The sequence below is a fragment of the Haliaeetus leucocephalus genome, unplaced genomic scaffold, assembly GCF_000737465.1.
Source record: "Haliaeetus leucocephalus isolate CR32 unplaced genomic scaffold, Haliaeetus_leucocephalus-4.0 Scaffold897, whole genome shotgun sequence".
Taxonomy (NCBI): Eukaryota; Metazoa; Chordata; class Aves; order Accipitriformes; family Accipitridae; genus Haliaeetus; species Haliaeetus leucocephalus.
In genome coordinates this window covers 881,702-901,827 of record NW_010973333.1, presented here as the reverse complement: position 1 = coordinate 901,827, position 20,126 = coordinate 881,702, and the positions used below count along the sequence as shown (strand labels likewise).

Sequence of the window (20,126 nt, the reverse complement as noted above, 5' to 3'; positions counted from 1 at the left end):
TTTAGGGGGGGGGGGGGGGGAGGGAAGAGTGCATACAACATTTATACTTTTTAAAATGTGCCTCTTTACCATCAGCACGCTTTACTAAAAAACAAACAAACAAACAAAATTAAACCAGCAATTAGTGCCAAAAAGTAAAGGAAAAAAACCCCAAACATATTCCTTTTGGCGAACTCAGTTCCCCTTAAATCCTCCAGGCAACTACAGGAACATCTAATTAGACAGCCATACACATGACAGGTACCACCACTAGAAGTGCCTTGAGCCAAGCCTGAATAGATTTCTCTGGGATTGCCTGCAGCAAATTCACAGCACTGTGCTAACTTGGTGAGTGGAATCTCTAGTTCCCTAAGCCCACAGTAGCGCAGTCCACTTCTGAAGACACCCCTGAACAGGGACACCTAAAGAATGGCCATGCAAGGAATTTATATAATATAGTTGATGTGTCATTGATTCACACCCTCCCTGGCTATGCAGTGACCTCACCGCACAGGCAAGCCTTAAAATAATTGTCCTATGTTTAATCAGAATCTCTTGGACTTGTTGGAAAAAGTCACCAAAATTACTCCTATGCAAAAGTTAGCACACAGGGTCAAAACCGCAGCAGACCTCTATCAAGTCACAAAAACCTGAGGGAATAGATGATAGATACTCTACCTGTCTGGCAGGACAAATTCAGATTCTTTCTACTTCCAAAAGCAGAGGTACATCCCTCACACCCCTGCCACAAAGACAGTGGTCCAGAAAGCCACCACGCAGGGTATTAGCATCCTGGCTTGCCTTCCTGCCGTAACTTCCCACAAAGATGAATCTTCCGCTCCACTCACACCATCCAAGTTCTTGACTCCACCTCAGAGTTAAGAACCATCTTTGCAAAAACAAGGTCTTCTGCCAATGAAGCAAAACTCAAAATACTGATGTAGCACTATTTTGTATCATTGTCTTAATATACAAGATCGGTGATAATATTAAACTTAAAAAAAAGGGTTATTTTGAAACATTTTGAGAAATGGCACTTCTAATGAGTATTACTACTAAAAGTGAAGCATCTGTGTTTGTTCTGTATTTACCAATGAAACCAATTAAAAACACACCTGGCTTCAGCTAGAACACTTTTCTAAAAAAGAAAACTGTGTTAAAGGTGAAATATTTTCAGGAATTACTGATTCTAACTGGTTTTGAAACCAGCAGTTGAAAATCACACAATCTGACTTACGTGAAAACATTTCAGTACAATGTATTTAAATACTAAGTATATATAAAGTTGAAAACTATTTTTTGTCTTTCTAAAACAAAACAATTCTCTGATCTCAAATCAAAGATATTCAGAAATTCAGCTCTGCATCCTAATTCCAAATAATGGAAATTTCAAATTCTGGATTGTCTTAGGGAACAGAAATTCCAGTTTCTGGCCAGCTCTAAAGTATATATACTTGATCCACTCATCTCTGACAGTATCTTTACTATTAAAAATATCCCAAACTCTACCTAGCATGTTTCTACAAGTAACTAACATTCATGAAATTATCATGTGATGAAACATACTGTAAAAACAAGTTGTTTTTTTTCTTCTTCATTTCAGGTTCACCAGCAAAGCTCAACTTAGGCTGGCAGAATAAAGAGATGTTTAGTAAGCATCTTCTCTCTGATTCCCTTCAGTCACCCTTTTTTTCCCCAACTTCTGAGCAACTCTTAAGGTAAAAATTTGTTTGTTTCTGAAAGCAGCAGAGACAAGTTCTTACTTAGTGCCCCATAGTCCTTTGCCTTCGGCAGAGTCCTGAATACTGATTTGGAGGTAGAGAAGAAACACATGAGGTTGTGCTTTAAACACATTCAGTTTACAAGATATTCACCCACATTAAAAAGAATTATTTGGCTGGAAAAAAGTTTGCTATAGTTCTTCAGATGAAAGGGGCACAATACATATTTCAACTAGTCTAGCTCATTTACAATACCTAGTTTAGCTGCAGGCTCAAGCAGAGCTATATGACAATGGCAAATGACACGTATGTAGCTGACTGAGTTACGAGCAGCTCTTGGAGAAGAGGTACCATTCACAAAGCAGAAACAACCGAGCATCTCGTAAAACCGAACAATTTCCATTTACCTTAATGCACCAGACTGAAAACTCAGAGGTCCTGCCCCATCCCAACCACTCCACAACTCTTAGGGAGATCAGGAAGGGATCCGATGTCGGCACCTGAAGGGTGGCAATGCCTGCCAGGGGAGCGAGGCAGCTGCTTGGAGTTAACTGCTGCGATCGCCTGCTGCTGCTGCTGAACTCTGACAGACTGCTGCTGGCTTCCAAATTATCTTCCCCGTTCTGGCTCAATTAATTGCCCCTTTAGAGCTGATGTCAGAAAATGCAGAACGTCCTAAGAAAATTAAATCCCTTTGTCTTAAAGCCTCAAGAGCTGGTAAAACATGAGTTTTCCCCTTTACATTATCTGCTACTATCGGAGAATATGATAAACATACAAGAACTATGTATTTTCAGGTAAATTATGTTTCCTGGGTGCATTCACCCCTGGCTTTTTATGTTCTGGCCTGTATCTAATCCCTCTGGCTGTTGCCCAAAGAAAGCATCTTAAAATAGTCTTAACAATGCCTTGAAAGATGAGACGCTTGGGTTCAAGGAAAAAACTGGGAGCCTGGAGGTAAGGGGGTCATATTGCCTTAATCTGACAGACAGACAAGAGGAACAGGTTCAGATACGTGCACATCATGTCAATGCAAAGAGGGATGTATTATTATTAATACATCACTCTAGAAATCCAGTCTGCCTTTGAATGTTAATTGTTTTCCTACTCTCCTCCTCAGACATCATTTTAGAACACTGAAATACAATCCATCCTGAGGCATACAAACAATGATATGGGGCTAAAACCCAAGCAATTTCACATTTGACAGTATTTTGAGTTCTTTTTAATTTGTCTTCAGGATGCAGTCAGCTAAAATTTTTGAATTTTTTTCCCCATCATAACAGAGTTAGATTGACTTTGGTTTTTACACATACAGTGCAACTGCAGGACCTGAAGCTTTAAGAAAAAAAAAAAAAAAGGAAAAAAGCAAAGTATTGCAAAGCTCCTAGTAACATCACAAACAACGGTGCTGGTAACTCCCGGTTACCAACAAGTTGTTAACAACATTGCTTGGGGGAAACCTGTGAAAAACCCAGTCCTCGTGTGAGACAACTAGTTCTCCTCTGTCAGTGTCCTCTTTAAGCCAAAAGAGAAGTAGTAAAGGTATGCACTTTTTCTTCAAACAAATCCCTGCGCTTGCTCAGCAGTCATTTTTCAGTCCTACTAAGCAATACAAGCCTCGCATTTCCCCCATGAAGTCAATTAGTTGCAGCTGAAAGTTCAGTGGAAGCTTGGTCAGATTGACAGTACATAACAATGTCCTTGAGTTCTCCAGACTAACTGACATACTTATTACAGAAAATAAAAAAAAGGGCCATACCTTTTTAGCATTGAAGAGCCAACAAAACTCTCTCTTTACCTACATTTGCTCCCAGTTTTGAGCATGAAATCAGAAAGATAACTCTTTGGCTACAGTCCTAAGAAAATTGGCAGCCATCAGGTACACAAGCGTTTCTATAGTGTGAATGGTATACATATTTCTTTCAACAGATGAAGAAGCATGATCATAAGTAATGTTATTTCTTACACTATAAGAAAAAGGAAACTGTACATACAAGGAACTGAATTCCTACCTGCCATGAATAAAATTGCTTAAGAGTTGATGGCCTCATTTCGAATCAAATGAGCTCAGACTTTGGCTTCAGTTTTTCAGGAAGCAGACTCAATCTTCTCTAAATATTTAAAAAAGATTTGTTTGCTGTAAACCAGCAAAACTCAGCGGAGTATCTCTTTTGTAACAGGGCCCAAAACGCGTACTAATTTTTTTCGTTCCATGGCTTCTAATATGATTGCAAAATTGTGTGGACTTGGTACTTTGTCTGCTTTTAGCAGTGTTGATTTCATTATGATCATTTCTGTTATCTGTGTATTTATACTACGGGAACCTGTTTTCGAGTGCCTGGAAACTACCAGGCTGATCATATTAATATTAACATAGGAAAAGGCACACCTTTTGGGTCAGGGTTTAAGTGCAAAGAACAATTGTAATCTGCATGAATTAATTCGAGTCCAGATTTCCAGTGACGTTCATTCACCTAGCAGGTGAAGAAGGCTGGCAGAACTTGTTGGGCAGTGCCACAACAAAACCAGTATTTTCACTTCTGTATTTCCAACCTAATTTTCTGGCGTTGTTCATGCTTTGCTCTTGCTCAGAGCTGGTTTTGGCTTGTAAAGTTTGAGCAAAAGCCTTTTTGAATTCCATACATAGAAAAAGGACCTACATTTTATCAGTCGTAACTGCAGTACTTCAACTATAACTTGAGAATATTACAAAAGTAACTATTTTTAAAGGCTTATTTGAGGAGACAGACAGACCTATACCTATGAGCAGTATCGGTCTTTGCTAAAGATCATAGCTTTTGTCAGCTACATTTGCTATCCACATTTAGAAATAAGACTAAAGTTCTTCATTCCAGTTTTGTTTTTTACATTCCTCAGTATTTGTGGGTTTTTAAAAATATCTTTCCCACTTGTTTTGAATAAATAAAGTGGTAAGTCTTTGAACTGTGATTTAAGTAAATGGGAAGACTGGGGGTGTTTTTTCGTTTTGGTTTTTTTTTTTCAAAGTAACCTGCTTTTTACCCTGTAGAAGGCAAACTACTAGCAGATCCTAAGATGCTTTGCCAAATCTGCAATCATTTTTTTCCCCTATACAGATCAGGAATGTAAGCCTGTGTATTAAGTGACATTCATATATAATATAGATCCTCTAAACTGTCCCTGACTGTAGAATCCAGACCATTTAAATTACTATTAGTTCCTTGCCTGCACTTGTTTCAAATCATAATGTGGTCGTGTTTGACAGCCAGAGAGAGAGAATTCACTTTGATAAGACACCTGACACTACGTAAATAACATAAAGCATGTCATATTTGTAAAGCATGCAAAAAAAGAAAAATGACCAAACAAAAGAAAAGGAATGTAACCTTGATTTAAGCCTGTATTTCTGGTTTTATGGCCAGTGTTTAATCTCAAGACAAACTGCTTGGCCTCTGAATAAAAGGTTATTTCACCCCATTTCATTTATATACACCACCATCACCTTTATTTCAAGAATAAAAGACAAAACAGCATCTTGTATTTGCATTACAGATGCCACGTCTAAAATACAAACATACTGCCTTTGTTAGGACAGGCCAGATAGGTAAAGGCAAGCCCAAATTCAGTTTCTCTTAACGGTTGTTTCTGTCTACCTTATCCTGGCAGAAACCACCTCTCTACAGAGAGAGAGGAGTTACCAGCAATTCCCAAATCCTTAAGAAAGCTTGATAGCAGCACTCCTCAGCACAGAACCTGGGCTCCTCCAGCACAGAGTCCTGAGCAAAGCCCTCTCTGCTTTCCTGGTGTTCCAGGCAAAACTCTGCCTGGGAAGAAGGGTTTCTGCTTACTACATCATCCATTTGGTTCTTTTACTCCTTTTTTTCCCTCTCTTCCTGTGGATTGGATGCAGTTACTGTGCAGGAAAAGGCAGGAGGGTGCCAGGGCCCTCCTGTGATCCCAGCCTTGCAGAGAGCGTAGACTCTGGGGTGACCCTATGGCCGTGGGGGCTCGGACGCGGCCCAGCCAGGCCGGCGCGAAGGCCCTTCTTGCACATCCTCCGCTACTCGCCCCTGTGGGCTCTGCCACGTCCTGCCAAGACAAGACTACTGCCGTCCCGCGAGCAAACAACCCGGGGCACTGCTCACACGCCGCCGACCTCGGCATCACCCTACTCACCGTGGAGAGAAGGGACAGGAGGGTCCAGTCATTCAGCCTCACGACAGCACCGCCTGCCCTTAGGCGGGTTTTTCTTCCCGATCTGGAGAGGGATGAAGATCTGCCAGCTCTCTGGCTGACTCCCTCTGCCACAGCAGGCGAGAAGCGAGGAGGGAAACCTCTGATGAGGACACTACAGGCGCACGGGGCAGAGGCTTTGCTGTTCCCAGTTGTCAGAGGTCCAAACTGTAATGTATGTGACCTCCTGTTTAGCCAACTTATTTTTCTACAAAAATCCTGTTAATTATTTGCTCTTCAGGGCTAGGAACTATTACAGCACTGCCCCATTGAGGTCTAATATCTCACATGAACTTACAGTCAACTCTCAGGCAAGAGCCACAAGCAGAGAGGTATCAGATTCTATCAGTGGACAAAACATACTTCCAAGTGACCACGAAAATAAGTGGAGCTGGCCTGGATAGAGCCATACTGATGGCTTTATAGAAACTGAGCGGAGAAATAAGAAATAAAGATGAAAACATATTTGCTGTTACTTTTTTCTGCTGGAATACCTGATAGTAATTCCCTATTCCTAACACCGGCAGCCTACAGCAAGTAGCGGGGAAGAATTCAGGTGGAAATGTCAGAACTAAAGCAACAGTCAGGGATGAAAGTATCAACACAGCAAACTCTGCTACTAATTTTACACAATCGCTTCCATACAAACAGATGCTTCCAGAAACATCTAAGAGAAATGGCAATTACAGAGTAAACCTCTTTGTGTTTCCAAGTATTTTTATCTGAAACATTTAACACCTGGATTGAAATATGCAGTTAAAATCCTGCTTTCAAATGCAGATGGATTTTCTCAGGTTGTTTTGTGCAGCATGCATACTGGTTCATCATGACTCAAACTCACTGTAAAAATAGTGTTTGCTTATTGCACGAGCATACAGGAAACTGGAGACATTTGACTCCTAAAGAGATCCTGGGAGCCTGCAGTTGTGAGAAAAGGGAAACACAGAAAAGCTTTCCAACAGTGAAATAGGGGTTTTTTCAGCTCTCAGCAATCCTGTCATTTCCAGAGTTCACCTCAGTCTGCTCTCCAGACAAAGAATGTTTCTTCCAAGGACACATTTAGTCAAAACTGATGCATCCTGCAGCTCAGTATAAAAGAAGGTAACCATCCCGAGAGTTGCTGAGCAACCTTCTGAGATTTATTAACTGCCTTCAATTCCTGGGAAGCAGAGATGCTAGTCCATGGAAATTCAGGCTCAGTTCATTTATCATTCCTTCCTGGTACCTCTGCTTGTTGAAAGAAAAGGTAGTGTGGCAGGGAACTACTTCTAAGCAGCCTTAGTTCACCCCCCCAGAAGAGCATATTTGATTGAATCTACCCCATGGGAAAATCACCGACCTTTCAAGCTTTCCTCATCCCCAGAATAGAAATAAGTCAGAGGAGGCGACGAGGCACAGTGCCTGCATCTCTCATGTCTGGACTAGCCAAACAGTCTCCTCCAATAATTGTAACTCCTTTCTGTCCTGCTCCACAGCTAGTTTCTGGCTCCTTTCTCTTTCTTGAGCAGTGCCAAGGAGCCAGACGTGAGCACAGAATGCAAATCCTGCCTCATCCTGGCTTCATGTGAAACAAATTGGATTTTCATCCAAATAGCACTCTCCCTTGCTTCCTGAAACAGGCAAAGAGAAGCACACACAAACACATGTGCACAAATGTGCCTTGAACAAGTTAGCACAGAGTGTTTCTTTTTCAATACGTGAACCCTTTCAAGTCTGATGATGGAGGTGCCTATCTCAGTAAAAATTTCACGCTGTGAAGTTTTGCAGCTTCCTGAGCAGTTTCATAGTTGATTTAAACAGATGTTAGGGTACTACTGTGAAAGAGGTGGTCCTTCATGATCCCCTTCATGTCCTGATTAGGTGCAGATGGCCATAGAGACATTAGTATCTGCATAAGGGAGAAAGAAAAGCAAGAAGGGTTTGGTCTGCTATCACAGGCACACAAAATTAGTCCCCAGCCCCTCAAGAATCCCAAACTTCCAGCCGAAAAAGCTGGGACTTAAGGTGAGTCTGCATGTTATTTTGCAAGCTCAGTGATGTTATCAGTAGGGCTACATCATTTGCCATCCCATTTCTGCCTGTGTTCTGAGTTGCTTGAATGTATTTCCTTCACCCACCCTAAAAAATGGCAGACATTTTGCTTTTTCCTGCTTATAACTGTTTAGGAGAACTGACAGAAGAGTCCACAGGAGTCTAAAATACTGGCACAATCTACAGGATTAAACCCCAGCAGTGGAACTGATTTGTTTTCCTACATAGTCCTTGCCCAATGGGGACAACTTGTGTGAAAATAATCTTCTGTTAATCAAAAGCTATGGATTCAACTTGCCTAAGTTGCCTGGTGATACAAATAAACATTGTTTATAGGAGCTCTTGCAAAAATTCTGGGTAGGTCCAAGCTGCTTAATTCTTCATTGCTTCTGCCAAAAAAAAACCAACGGGCAGCTTTTGCTCATAGATACATGGTTCTAGGGCATGGGTGCTCTCACATCTAGCTCAAAAGTAAAGATGACAGTTTAAAAAAAAATTAGTAGAATTGCTTGTATTTGGCAACTTTAATATTACAATATATCAGTAGAAACATCCCCATAGTGATTTGCCCTAGATACATTAGTGCCACAATTTATTTCCAATACTAGTTTTTTGCTTCGCAAATATTTAGTACACAACTGGCGCAACTTTATTTCTGCCTCCTGTTACTATGCAATGAAGAACAAAGGTACTGTAACATTTAACAGCCCACCACAAGACACGTGCAAAAAGGAAAAACTTACTGTGTATATCAATGATCTAAGACTCCTTCTGCTAAAAACAGTCCCAGGCATTTTGGTAGCTAAGACAGCAGTCCTGTATGAGAGACTGAATGCTACACAGTGCATGTTTCTGAAAGAAAGTAACCAACTATACAAGAAAGTATAAAAGACCACATGACTGTCATATGAATATCCTTACACAATATTAATGCACTTTCTTTGTGTTATTACTTGCCAGTGGTTTTAAACAGGACAAAAATGCTTACAGAGGCAGCAAAAGATTAAAAACTTGGTGCATCTCTGGGAAGGTGAAAACAAAGCCGACTTCATGACAAGGCTAGTTTAATTTCATTGGCATGTCAGCCACATGGAATTTCTACAGACAAGGCTTTTAATAGCGTTCTTAGTGCTGGAGTGGGAACGCCACAGAGAGCTCAGTGCTGCTCTTGCTGAAGTTATTGCCAATACCCTAAACACATGCACACAATATCTTCTGCTACATATGCATTAAGGTGGGGAAGTTGTTAAGTGGTGACAACTCGATTAGTCTGTGTTGGACATTCACACATTAAAGGTATCCATTGCAGTCTGCAAGGCTGTCAGCAACACAGTTTTCATATTGCTCACGTCAGAAGCTGAATAGCCTGATTAAAAAAAGTTAACAAAACAACTTTGAAAGTATTAATGTGTCTTTTTTTAATTACCACTAGATGGACTACAGAAGAAATAAAATAACTGAGATGATTAAGAGATTGGAGCACCTCTCCTACGAGGAGGAAAGGCTGAGAGCTGGGACTGTTCAGCCTAGAGGAGGCTCAGGAAGAATCTTATCAACATATATAGATACCTGACGGGCGGGTGCAAAGAGGACGGAGCCAGGCTCTTTCCAGCGGTGCCCAGTGACAGGACCAGAGGCCATGGGCACAAACTGAAACATGGCGGGGGTCCCTCTGAACATCAGGAAACACTTTTTCACTGTGACGGGGACTGAACACTGGCACAGGTTGCCCAGGGAGGTGGCGGAGTGTCCATCCTTGGGGATACTCAAAAGCCGTCTGGACATGGTCCTGGGCAACTGGCTGTGGGTGGCCCAGCTTGGGCAGGGGGGTTGGACCAGATGAGCTCCAGAGGTCCCTGCCAACCTCAACCAGTCTGTGATTCTGTGAACTACAAATTATTAGAACTGAGAAAACTATTTGATACTCCCACCATCACACAGACTTCTCCCTGCAATAAGCAAGTGAACACTGTTTCCAAAATAAAAATAGCCTTCCATGAAAAGAAGACCATCTGAGGTGACTACAAAACACATAGGAAGAACGGCAGAAGAAACAGGGGCCATCAAACAAAACATCTTCTGACTGCAAAGTCAGGTCTGAGGAATTTGTGCCAGGACTGGCAGAGGTTTCAAAACTATCATTTGAACTTATGTGAGAGTTTGTGTCTGTAGCAACTCATGTAGTTTTTGGGAAAAAAAAAAACAAACAAAAAAACCAACACAAAAAACCAGACCACACATCTAAACCAGGCAGAGAATACAAGCAGATTCACTGCAGCTTTTCTTCACATCCTTTTCCATCTAGCCTGATTGTCTTGTGAAGAACTCCTCTTTTCCCCTGTTTAGCATTGGTAACGACCTGAAAAAGTTATCCAGATCCAGAATATCTATTTGTTTATGCAGATGCTTTATTACAATGTGCCTGAGCTACAACTTATAGGTCATACACAGCCTACAAGGACATCATGTTTCCTGGCATACTCCACCTGAAAGTACCCATCAAGAAATGAGTGCACATGGTTAGGAAAGGGCCATGAAGCTTAAAAAAAAAAAAGGAACATAAATCAGAGAGGGCTGTTCCTACCCCAACAATTCCTCTGCTATCTGTTGTTTGCCCTGGGAGCGAAAGCAAGACAAGAACAGTATCTATGAATTGTTCTCCCAACAACAACTCCCTCAGTTTGCTGTCACTAGCAAAATTATGTGACTGTATATGCTGTGCAGCACTAAGGCTGGACAGTCAATCTGTATTCATGCAAAAATTTCAGTGCTGGAGGGAAGCGCCAGATCTACCTGTCACACTGGCTATGCTATGCATGCAGAGTACATCTGGCTGTACAGCTAGCTGAATAAAGTCTGAAGCTCACCCTGCTGGTAAGTTCATGCACTGGAAATACCGTACGCTGCCAGGAGGCAGCTGTTTCCATTGTGACCGTGCAAATATGACTTTTTCTTCCAGCTGCCAAACGCACAGACGTATACATTCGTTAATAGGACATTTGGGGAGCTTCCAAGAAATTGATTAAGTGGTTTCAGGAAAAGCAAGATATTTTGCTGGGCTCAAGCTAAAATACACTTCTGACACTTAGGACTGAAACCCTGAAGAAAGCATAGGACTTATACTGGAAGCTTCATGGATTAAATCCTGATTTCAGTACAGCTAACTTTGCAATGAGCCTGACTGGAAAGAACAAGTTGTACTCTTCTAGCCACATGAAGCCAAAGGCTTTTCCAAGTACATTTGCTATGTGATTTCCCGAGCAGAGAGCTGAATCTAAACCCAAAACACTGCACTACCATTTACGGCCCAGGCAACACAAAAACCAGGTAAGTAGGTGTCTCCCTCATTAATTATTCTTCTTGCTTCCTGGAACTCTTCAGCATTACTTAAGCCTCATCTTAATTAAGCCATGGCTAATCTGTGATCCTTCAGCTTCATAAAGACACTCAGTCTAAGATTCATACCTTCCAAGGGAGTGGCCATAAGCTCCTTTTCAAGTCAGCAGGGAGATACACAAGTTTCATCATCTAAAATAGACCGGATGTCTTGTGCCCTAGAAGAACCATGCCTCTTCTCTGAAACCAAGCAATTATCTTCAAACGTTGACATTACAACAGAGGTGTCTTGAGTTGAGAGATGTGAATCCAGCAAAGGTCTCTTCTGCAAACATCCCACATGCTTCTCAGGCAACTGCTCTGTCAGGGAAGAGGAAAAAAGATTAAGGGAGAGAAACCAGTGCCTGTGGCACCCCACTTATGAGGGCTGTTGGTTCAGAAATGAAACGTTAGGTCATGCTTGCTGGACCTCCCAACAGAACTCTTCCAATTTACCCGCTTACATAAAGGCAAAGATGCCCTGGTAAAACCTATAGTCAGTAGTAGTTAAGACAGTCAAGAGATTTAATTACAAACACCAGTAAAATAACCAATAAAACTCTAACTTTGAGGGCCTGACACATTTCCAATTCTATTCCCACACGGTGAGTCCTTATAAGTGGAAAACTCAATCCAGGCAAGTCAGAATCAAATAACCATTACTTAAGCTGAACTCTTCTCACTCCCACTACAGCAGAGACTTTTATGTCTCTGCTTCGGGCTATGGCAATGGCCAAATAAACTAACGATTCAGCATTTTCCAACCAGCACTCTTCTGATGAAGAAGACACAGGGTGACCTTCAAAAACATCCTTAAGCTTCAAGACCTCAAAATCAACAGGTGGCTATGACATGAAAGAGATCATGCTGACCTCGAAGAGGCTGAAAGATCACAGGTTCTGGAGAGGTCCTGTTCAAAGAAGGTATGTTTGAAATGCCCTCAAATTTTGGACAAGCTCAACTCTGTAAGAGAGTGGAGACTGAGTTATTTGGATCAAATTTGCCACATAAAGCGTTACTTTTTTTTTTTTTTTTAGTGGAGACTGTAGTGGGGGGAAAAAAAGCACTTAGGGATGTGACAGGAAATCAGAAATATTTTGGCCCATTCTGCCTAATCACCTCCGCACCTACGTCTGGTATTTTCACTCAACACTTCCCAGCATCTGGGAGAGCGGGATGCGTTTCTTACGTTTCCCCAAGGGAAGCCATTTTAGAAATACGAAGTCTTGCTGTTTAATGACACATCATTAGCAGCACTTTAAAAACCAGCACTTTTCAGTCTTATCTCTACACTAATCCTCCGGTCTGTGCATACGCTCCCCAATCGAGACAGAACAGGAGACAAAGTCCATGAGCCAGAGACAGCCTGGACATCCTCCAGTGGACGTTGTCTCCAGTGACCGTGTTCACGGGGATCCTCTTCGACCGGCGCAGGGTATTTGGGACATCCTGCCCTCGGCCCGCCGGGGCTCACCCGCAGGCCTTGCCGGGGAGCAGAGGGGTGCCTCGCTCCTCAGGGCGACTCGCTGGCAAGCGGGAGAGGGAGGCAGGGCTGGAAGGAGGAGGACAGGCCATCCCCTTCTGGCCCAAAGAGAGGGGCCAGCACTGACAGAGACAAAACGTGCGGCCGGGGGATGTGCGAGAAGAAAATGGCTGTTCAGGGGAGGCCTCGGCCTCCTCACGCACCGCACCGCACCGCACGGCACCCCGGCGGGGGAGGAAGGGGAGAGAAGAAGGGGAGGAAGAAGGGAAGGAAGAAGGGGAGGAAGAGGAGGAAAAGGAGGAAAAGGAGGAGGAAGAGGAGGAGGCGACAGCCGCGCCGCTCCCGCCCCTCAGGGAGCGCCGCCCGCTCGCACCACCCACCTGACGCCGGCCCGGCCACGCCCTGCTCGCCGTTCCTAGCCCCACCCCTTCCCCTCCCCTCCGTCTCTCTCCCGCGGGAGCCAATGAGAGGGGAGAAAACGCCCGGCTGGTTCCGCCCCCTCGCCCCGCCCGCCCAGCCGGGAGCCGTCCCCTTCCGGCGGAAAGGCGTGGCGGCGTTGTCCAAGATGGTGGCGGGAGGGTTGAGTCTGTGTGGGCTGATCAGGTACCGGGGCTGCGGGTGGGGCGGCGCGTCCTAGCAGGGGGGAGGAGGGGAGGGGAGGGGAAGGGAGAAGGAGACCCCAACCCCGACCCTCTTCCCCGAGGGGAAGAGGCGGCCGGGCAGGGCGAGGTGGGACGGGCCCCTGCCCGGCTCCTTCTCGCTCCGCCGCCGGCCTCGGGAGGGTTAATGTGCTTTTCTGCTTCTTCGTCCCGAAGAGGAAAGCGTTCTCTTGCCTCACGCCTCAGGGGTGACGCGTGGGTCGCCGTGGGCAACCCCTTTAGTGTTGGGCTAATGGCGTTTATCGTGACACGTAGCGCAGCATCAGAACCCAGGCTCTGGCGCCTGTGAAGCTCTGTAGGCCAAGAAGAGGCTCCTGTGAGAAACCTCCCGTTCCTGGGTGAGGAGAGCTGTGCGGGGAGGCGGCGGTGAGCAGAGGGAGTGCTTCGGAGGTGTGAGGGGACGGGTCTCTCTAAACAGAGACACTGCTCGGAGCTTTTCTGGACAATCGACATAGCCCTTCAAGTCTCGGGGGAATGGAAGGTGCAGGTTCTGGGCCACGCACTGCGGGCTGGCCCAAGTAGCTCTGAACCAGAGCAGTTCATGCAAAGGCAGGCCAAACAGGAGCTTGGACTGAAGAAAGCTCTCATAAATCTATTTAGAAATCTCTTTGCTAGTTGTGTTTTGCCAGACTGCTGAGGACATGCAACCTTAGTAGTGTATAGAGCACATAGAGATAGATATGGACACATGGCATGAATAAACAATAATAAATGATTGCAAGGTAACTGTAGGAGGAAAAAAATCTTTGGCTAAACAATGTAGAATAGTGATTTTTTTTTTCCATAATCATTGAAATGATATGCAGACACCAATGATTTCTGAGATTAGAAGAACTCAAGAAAATGTTGAACTCCCTGTAGCTCTATCTGAAAGCCCTTCTCTCTCAATATCGTACATAGTATTTCTTTAAAGCAGTTTTATATTTTAAAATTTCTGGCTTGTTTCAGATTGCTGTGCTCATTGTTAATCCCTGCATTATTTCTAAGTGGAGTTTTGTGTGTCTGCTTGGTGGTGCTGCTGTGGGGAGTACGGCTCTGGATACAACAAAGGAAAAAACAGTTGACCTCAGCAGGAAAAGATGGGAAGCGGCCATTGCTGGTTGCCTTTTTTCACCCGTACTGCAATGCAGGTGGTGGAGGGGAGAGAGTCTTGTGGTGTGCCATAAGAACACTCCAGAAAAAGTAAGCGTATATGTTTATCAAATACCATATTTCATTCTTAGCTACTGGTGGTATTATTTACATGCATTTTGGCATTTTACGTATTTAAATAGGTATCATTAATCTACTGGTCCTACTCTTTTTTTTTACATCCACATTTCGCCTGGTTGCACTGTTCCGTTTCATCCCTTTACCCAGATTTTGATCTTTCCTGCTGTGACACCTCTCACTTCTTTATCTCCTTGGGAGAACCCCTCCTCCCTCTTCAGGTTTCCACTACTGATATGGAGCTTTGTGTAAGCGTAACTCATCAGCAGGTAACTGATAATCTTGGTACTTGCCTCTTGGTGCAGGAGGCAAAACAAGTTAGTGTCTAAACTGGATTTAATGTTGGTACATCCACTGGCTTGCAGAGTCTTCTGTATTTTACTCATGCTACGCACTAGACAGACATCTCCTAACGTAGGGCAAGGCGTTCTTAAGTCTGTAGAATAATACTGAGCTCCTTTTGTGTTTTACTCAAAAAAAAATATTCCCCAAGTCCTCGGCCATATGTTTTTCTGCAGATCAGAAGAAACTGTGAAAGTATAATGAAAAGTATAGTTTAGTTGAAATCGTCTCAGAGCTAGGCCAGGCATTTGTTCTCATATACCTTTTGAGTAATTTTGAATGGATGGTATTTTAGTTTCACGTTAAAAAAATTGAAGAGAAGAATGTATGAAATTCCTTCTCTTTACTCTTGCAGGTACAGAAATGTAACTTGCGTTGTTTACACTGGTGATAGAGGTGCCACGGGAGAAGAAATAGTAGAAGGTGCTTTCAGAAGATTCAATATTAAATTAACTCATCCTGTGAAGTTTGTATTTCTAGAAAAACGCTACCTTGTGGAAGCTTCTCTTTACCCTCACTTCACTTTGCTGGGACAAAGTTTAGGATCAGTGTTTCTTGGCTGGGAAGCTCTTCTAAAGTGTGTTCCTGATATTTATATTGACTCAATGGGTTACGCCTTCACGCTTCCCCTTTTTAAATATTTAGGAGGCTGTCGCGTTGGATGCTACGTCCATTATCCCACTATCAGCACCGATATGCTTTCTGTTGTTAGGAATCAGGATACCAGGTTTAACAATGCAGCCTTCATTACAAACAGTCCTCTTTTCAGCAAATTTAAACTTGCCTACTACTACTTCTTTGCTTTCATGTACGGATTGGTTGGTTCCTGCAGTGACGTGATTATGGTTAATTCTTCTTGGACGCTAAATCACATCCTTTCCCTCTGGAGAGCTGGGGCTTGCACTAGCATTGTGTATCCCCCGTGCGATGTTCAGACCTTCCTGGATATCCCACTGGAAGAGGAAAAGAGCACCAGGGAATATTCCATTGTTTCCGTCAGCCAGTTCAGGCCTGAAAAAGATCATCCTTTGCAAATCAGAGCCTTTGCCAAATTGCTGAAAGAGAAGAGACTGGGGCAGCAGCCACCACTGAAGCTTATCCTAATTGGAGGCTGTCGTAACCAGCAAGATGAAGAGCGTGTAAATAACCTGAAACGTCTTTGTGAAGAGCTGGGAGTTAGTAACAATGTGATGTTCAGAATAAACATTCCCTTTGAGGAGCTAAAGAGACACCTGGCTGAGGCCACCATCGGCCTGCATACGATGTGGAATGAGCACTTCGGGATCGGTCAGTATCTCCTCAGCGTTCAGCCACTTGTCCCAGCTGGGAACACCGTTGGGGAGGGCTTCAGTTCGCAACGAGGGCTGCTGGGTGTCGGTGTCTGCGTGCCGAGCGGGTGTCCAACTCCTGTTCTCCTCAGGGGCAATCTAGCTGAGGTAGAGCCTCCAGCACCAATTCGGGTGACTAGGCGCTAGGTGCAACTGCAATGCAAGCGGAACCGCCGTAGGCCTTGTAGGCCGTTAACTATGGGTGTCTGCTGGTCACCAAACAGGCAGCTGGTGCCGCCTGTGCTGCCCAGGATGTCCTGCCTGACCTCCAGCTACTGCTCTGCGAGATCGTGGGTCGCCCTAAGGTCCCGCGTGGGGTTTGCTGGCCTTGCACTGGTGCCTCCCCTACCCAACGGGGCCTCAACGGGCAGCGGGTGTGTCTGTTGAAGCACCTTGGACCGTGCCCCGGGGGCTCCACTGGCTGCAGGGGTGGGGCTTGGACACAGTTCACGTGCAGACATCCATGCATAGAGATTTTGATTGTGTTTCAGCTGCCTCAGCTGCCCTTTGGAATGTCTAGTACATGTCACGAGGCTCTAGCTGCTGTTTCAGAGGTGCGCGTTTCCCACAGATCCCGTCTCTTATTTGTAAGCCCCGTGTCGATGCCACCAGGTACCTCCCTCAGTCATCTCATTGCACTGGGCACCTGCGCTAAGGCATTTAAGTCCCTAAGTCAGTCGCTGTAGCGTGGAGCAGAGTGCCAAAGAGGAGCTGGCACCTGGTTTGCAATGTGCTGTTGTACAGTATTAAGGTATTGGGCTCAGTTTATTGGGGTGAGTCGAGTCCTGACCTTGAAAGGGAACGCGAGGTTGCCCATCTGCTGTGAATCTACAGCAGGGTAAGTCAGCAGCCAAGCAGAACGGTTGCCATACTTGGCTATAATGTGACTCTGAAGTGTCTCCCCGAAGCAACTGCCACAAAGTGGAAGTAATGGTTTCTCATATTTCCCCCCACCACAAAACAGTTTAGTTAAGTAAATTTAAAAAAAAAAAGTGATACAATCACACTGTGATTTTGAATTTCAGCATGATTTCAACTTCATCTCCAATGGCTTTTTACCTGTAAAAAAACATGTACCAAAACTTTGGAGCATTATTTATAGTTGGCAATTTTTGAGCTAAGGGGAACTTTTAAAAAATGAAATCAGAACTGGAAGAATCAGCAATTAAAGTGATTTCTAAGGTCTGTTCCAGAACTATGGAGGAGAACTGAAGTTGATGTATACATTATGTGCTATTCCTGTCCCACTGCTTTTGGCTGAGGAAAGCTTACTATCAGATTCCCATTTCATTAAAACTTCTTCCATCAAAAATGCAGATGTAGTGATAACAATTTTTACTAGTTTGTCTTGCTGAGTTGTCAAAAGCTATAAAGATTTGTTAATCTACAAAATGCCGAACTTCTGAATATCATCCGATTGAAACGTGCACAGTCAGCTTTTCTCTCAGTATCTTTCTAAATGTTAAAAATCTTCAGTGTGGATGAGAAAATGAATACAGTTATGTTCAGCTCTAATTTTTAATTATTTTTTGCAGCTGCCACCACACCATAAAACCAGTGTTGCAGTGTTCTGTTACAGAGCAGAACAGAACTATGCAGTGTTCTGTCAAAGAGCCACCTTCCATGTTTATCTTAACATTTATTTCAGTATCTAGCTTTTTTCCCCACCAGATATACTGGTGATACAATCTATCTCAGGTAAATAAAATATGTTTCAAGAACCACAACTTAACCAATTATATCTGATTTCTAATTTCAATTTTATGTGTTTAAGAGACACTATCATTTCAGTCCCTAGGACTGAAAAGCTTAAATTTGTTTTTCTTATGAGACCACTTACTCTGTATTTTTCAAGCTGATCTAGAACGGCAGGCTATAGTAGCTTATAATTTGGGGTGAATTTTACTGTGGTTTTAACTTTCCAGTGACTTATGGAAAGCCAAAGTACATGATGTGCAATTCACACCAGCATGTTTTGTGTCTTTTACAGGAGTAGTTGAATGTATGGCAGCTGGCACAGTTATCCTGGCTCACAGTTCTGGAGGCCCCAAATTAGATATTGTGGTACCCTACGAAGGACATACGACAGGCTTCCTGGCAGAAAACGAGGACAATTATGCTGAGACGATGGCTTATATCCTCTCTTTGTCTCCTGAAAAAAGGTTAGAGATCAGGGAAAATGCTCGTCGCTCTGTGCATAGGTTTTCTGACCAGCATTTTGAAGAGACATTCCTGTTATCTGTGGAGCCATTATTTAAATAAAAGTATATTAATAAAAATGTATATGAATAAAATTAACTTTTTATATTTGACTATGGGTCACCTGTAAATATATCTAATCTATGATCCCTTGGTCCCATTCAATAAAGAGATTTTATTTCTTTCTGTCAGGGTATCTGCTTTATGTAATGGGCATTTTTTTACTGGGAAAAAAAACGCTCCTGAAAATTTTCTTTGTTGACTACATGACAGTACAGTGCACTGCAAAACCCTCTGGATTCACAGAACCAACGTATTTCCTTGGTAACAGAACTACATCTGGATGTTCTTTTATTTATTGAATACTTTCAGTCTCCACCCATTTCATGACTCTCTACCTGCAGTCAGCACTTCTGTTTGATAGCTTTTGTACCCAGAAGATTTTTTTCCAGAATCTGTAGCACCTTTTCAATTTGCTCTTCCCCATTGTGTGGCAAAATTCTATTATGTGGGATTTTAATTGTGGTTCTGGAGATTTCATTACCTACAGTGATTCCTTTAGGTTAATCATATGGTGGTTTCGCTAACTTGCTTTTTAATAAGTGTAATAATTGCACTTGTCTATGATCCTTGTATTAGCTATTTCCTCATGCCCCTTCACAGTATGACAACTTAATGGTATTTTTCCAACCCTACTCCATTGAAAGGTTTTCTCTTCCTAGGGAATAGAAGGGTCTAGATGAGAGGGCATAATTAAATGCTATACAAATATGAATGCTGAAGCCCTAAACTACTGCTTATTATAAAACAGAACACTGCGAACAAAATGTTCAAAAATTGGACATCTGCTGTTATATCAAAAATGGAAAAACACACAGTCCTTTTTTGAGCCATCAAAGCAGTATTTTATATTTTAGTGAACTAAGAGAAGGGCAAAAAGCTACTGCAATCAGACTTCAGAATGTGGTTTTCCCTCTATCTAAGCTTCACCTGGCTTATATGAAATTTTTGTATATGAAGAAATACAGTTGGAAGAAGCTACTGTCCCATGTTTTATTAGGAATTGGGGAACGCACAATTCTCATGGTGCTAATAAACCCTTTTACAGCTACAACATAGAACTGCTGAGCAGCTGGTGACACTGTAGGGTCAGTACTGTGTAAATGCAACTGGGTTCTAAAGCTGTATTGGCAGTATGGAGAGATGAAAAGCTGGAAGAGCTGCTTAAAACCAGGAGCCGACTGATCTAGGCAAATACAATATACTGACGAGAAGACTTTCTTACATGATACAAAAATGGTTAAAGAGAGTATCCAACCAGAAATTTCTCAAGCAAGTGTTGTCAGAGATGGCCCAGGTAGTTTAGAATAATAAAAAGTGCATTTCAGTCTGGATGAGGATTTTTCAACATTTAGACATCTGAAAAGTAGCCTGATTTCTTTCCTTTTAAACAAAATCATAACAACCTTCTGTTAATTTTAATTGAGCGTTTAGCACTGTTGAAAAGCAGTTGATTTACTTGGCATTTAATGTTAGCTAGCCTTAAATTTTGTTACTGATGTGGCTGAAATTTCAAGCTTTGAAA

General features: G+C 43.1%; 1 protein-coding gene across 1 annotated transcript; it reads left to right on the top strand.

The window, feature by feature from the left end:
* Positions 1-13,346: 13,346 nt before the first annotated feature.
* Positions 13,347-18,728, top strand: ALG11 (ALG11, alpha-1,2-mannosyltransferase). Its single transcript, XM_010583353.1, has 4 exons — positions 13,347-13,407; positions 14,412-14,645; positions 15,370-16,301; positions 18,333-18,728. The coding sequence occupies exons 1-4, from the start codon at positions 13,370-13,372 to the stop codon at positions 18,602-18,604; spliced, it is 1,476 nt and encodes a 491-aa protein (XP_010581655.1). The 5' UTR covers positions 13,347-13,369; the 3' UTR covers positions 18,605-18,728.
* The last annotated feature ends 1,398 nt before the right edge of the window (positions 18,729-20,126 follow it).

What these genes read in the sequence shown, in the direction of transcription:
- ALG11 (XM_010583353.1), top strand. Translation starts at nt 13,370, where the DNA reads ATGGTGGCGGGAGGGTTGAGTCTGTGTGGGCTGATCAG. An exon ending in ATAAGAACACTCCAGAAAAA is followed by an intron (nt 14,646 to 15,369) that starts GTAAGCGTATAT and finishes TTACTCTTGCAG; the next exon opens with GTACAGAAATGTAACTTGCG. An exon ending in GAATGAGCACTTCGGGATCG is followed by an intron (nt 16,302 to 18,332) that starts GTCAGTATCTCC and finishes TGTCTTTTACAG; the next exon opens with GAGTAGTTGAATGTATGGCA.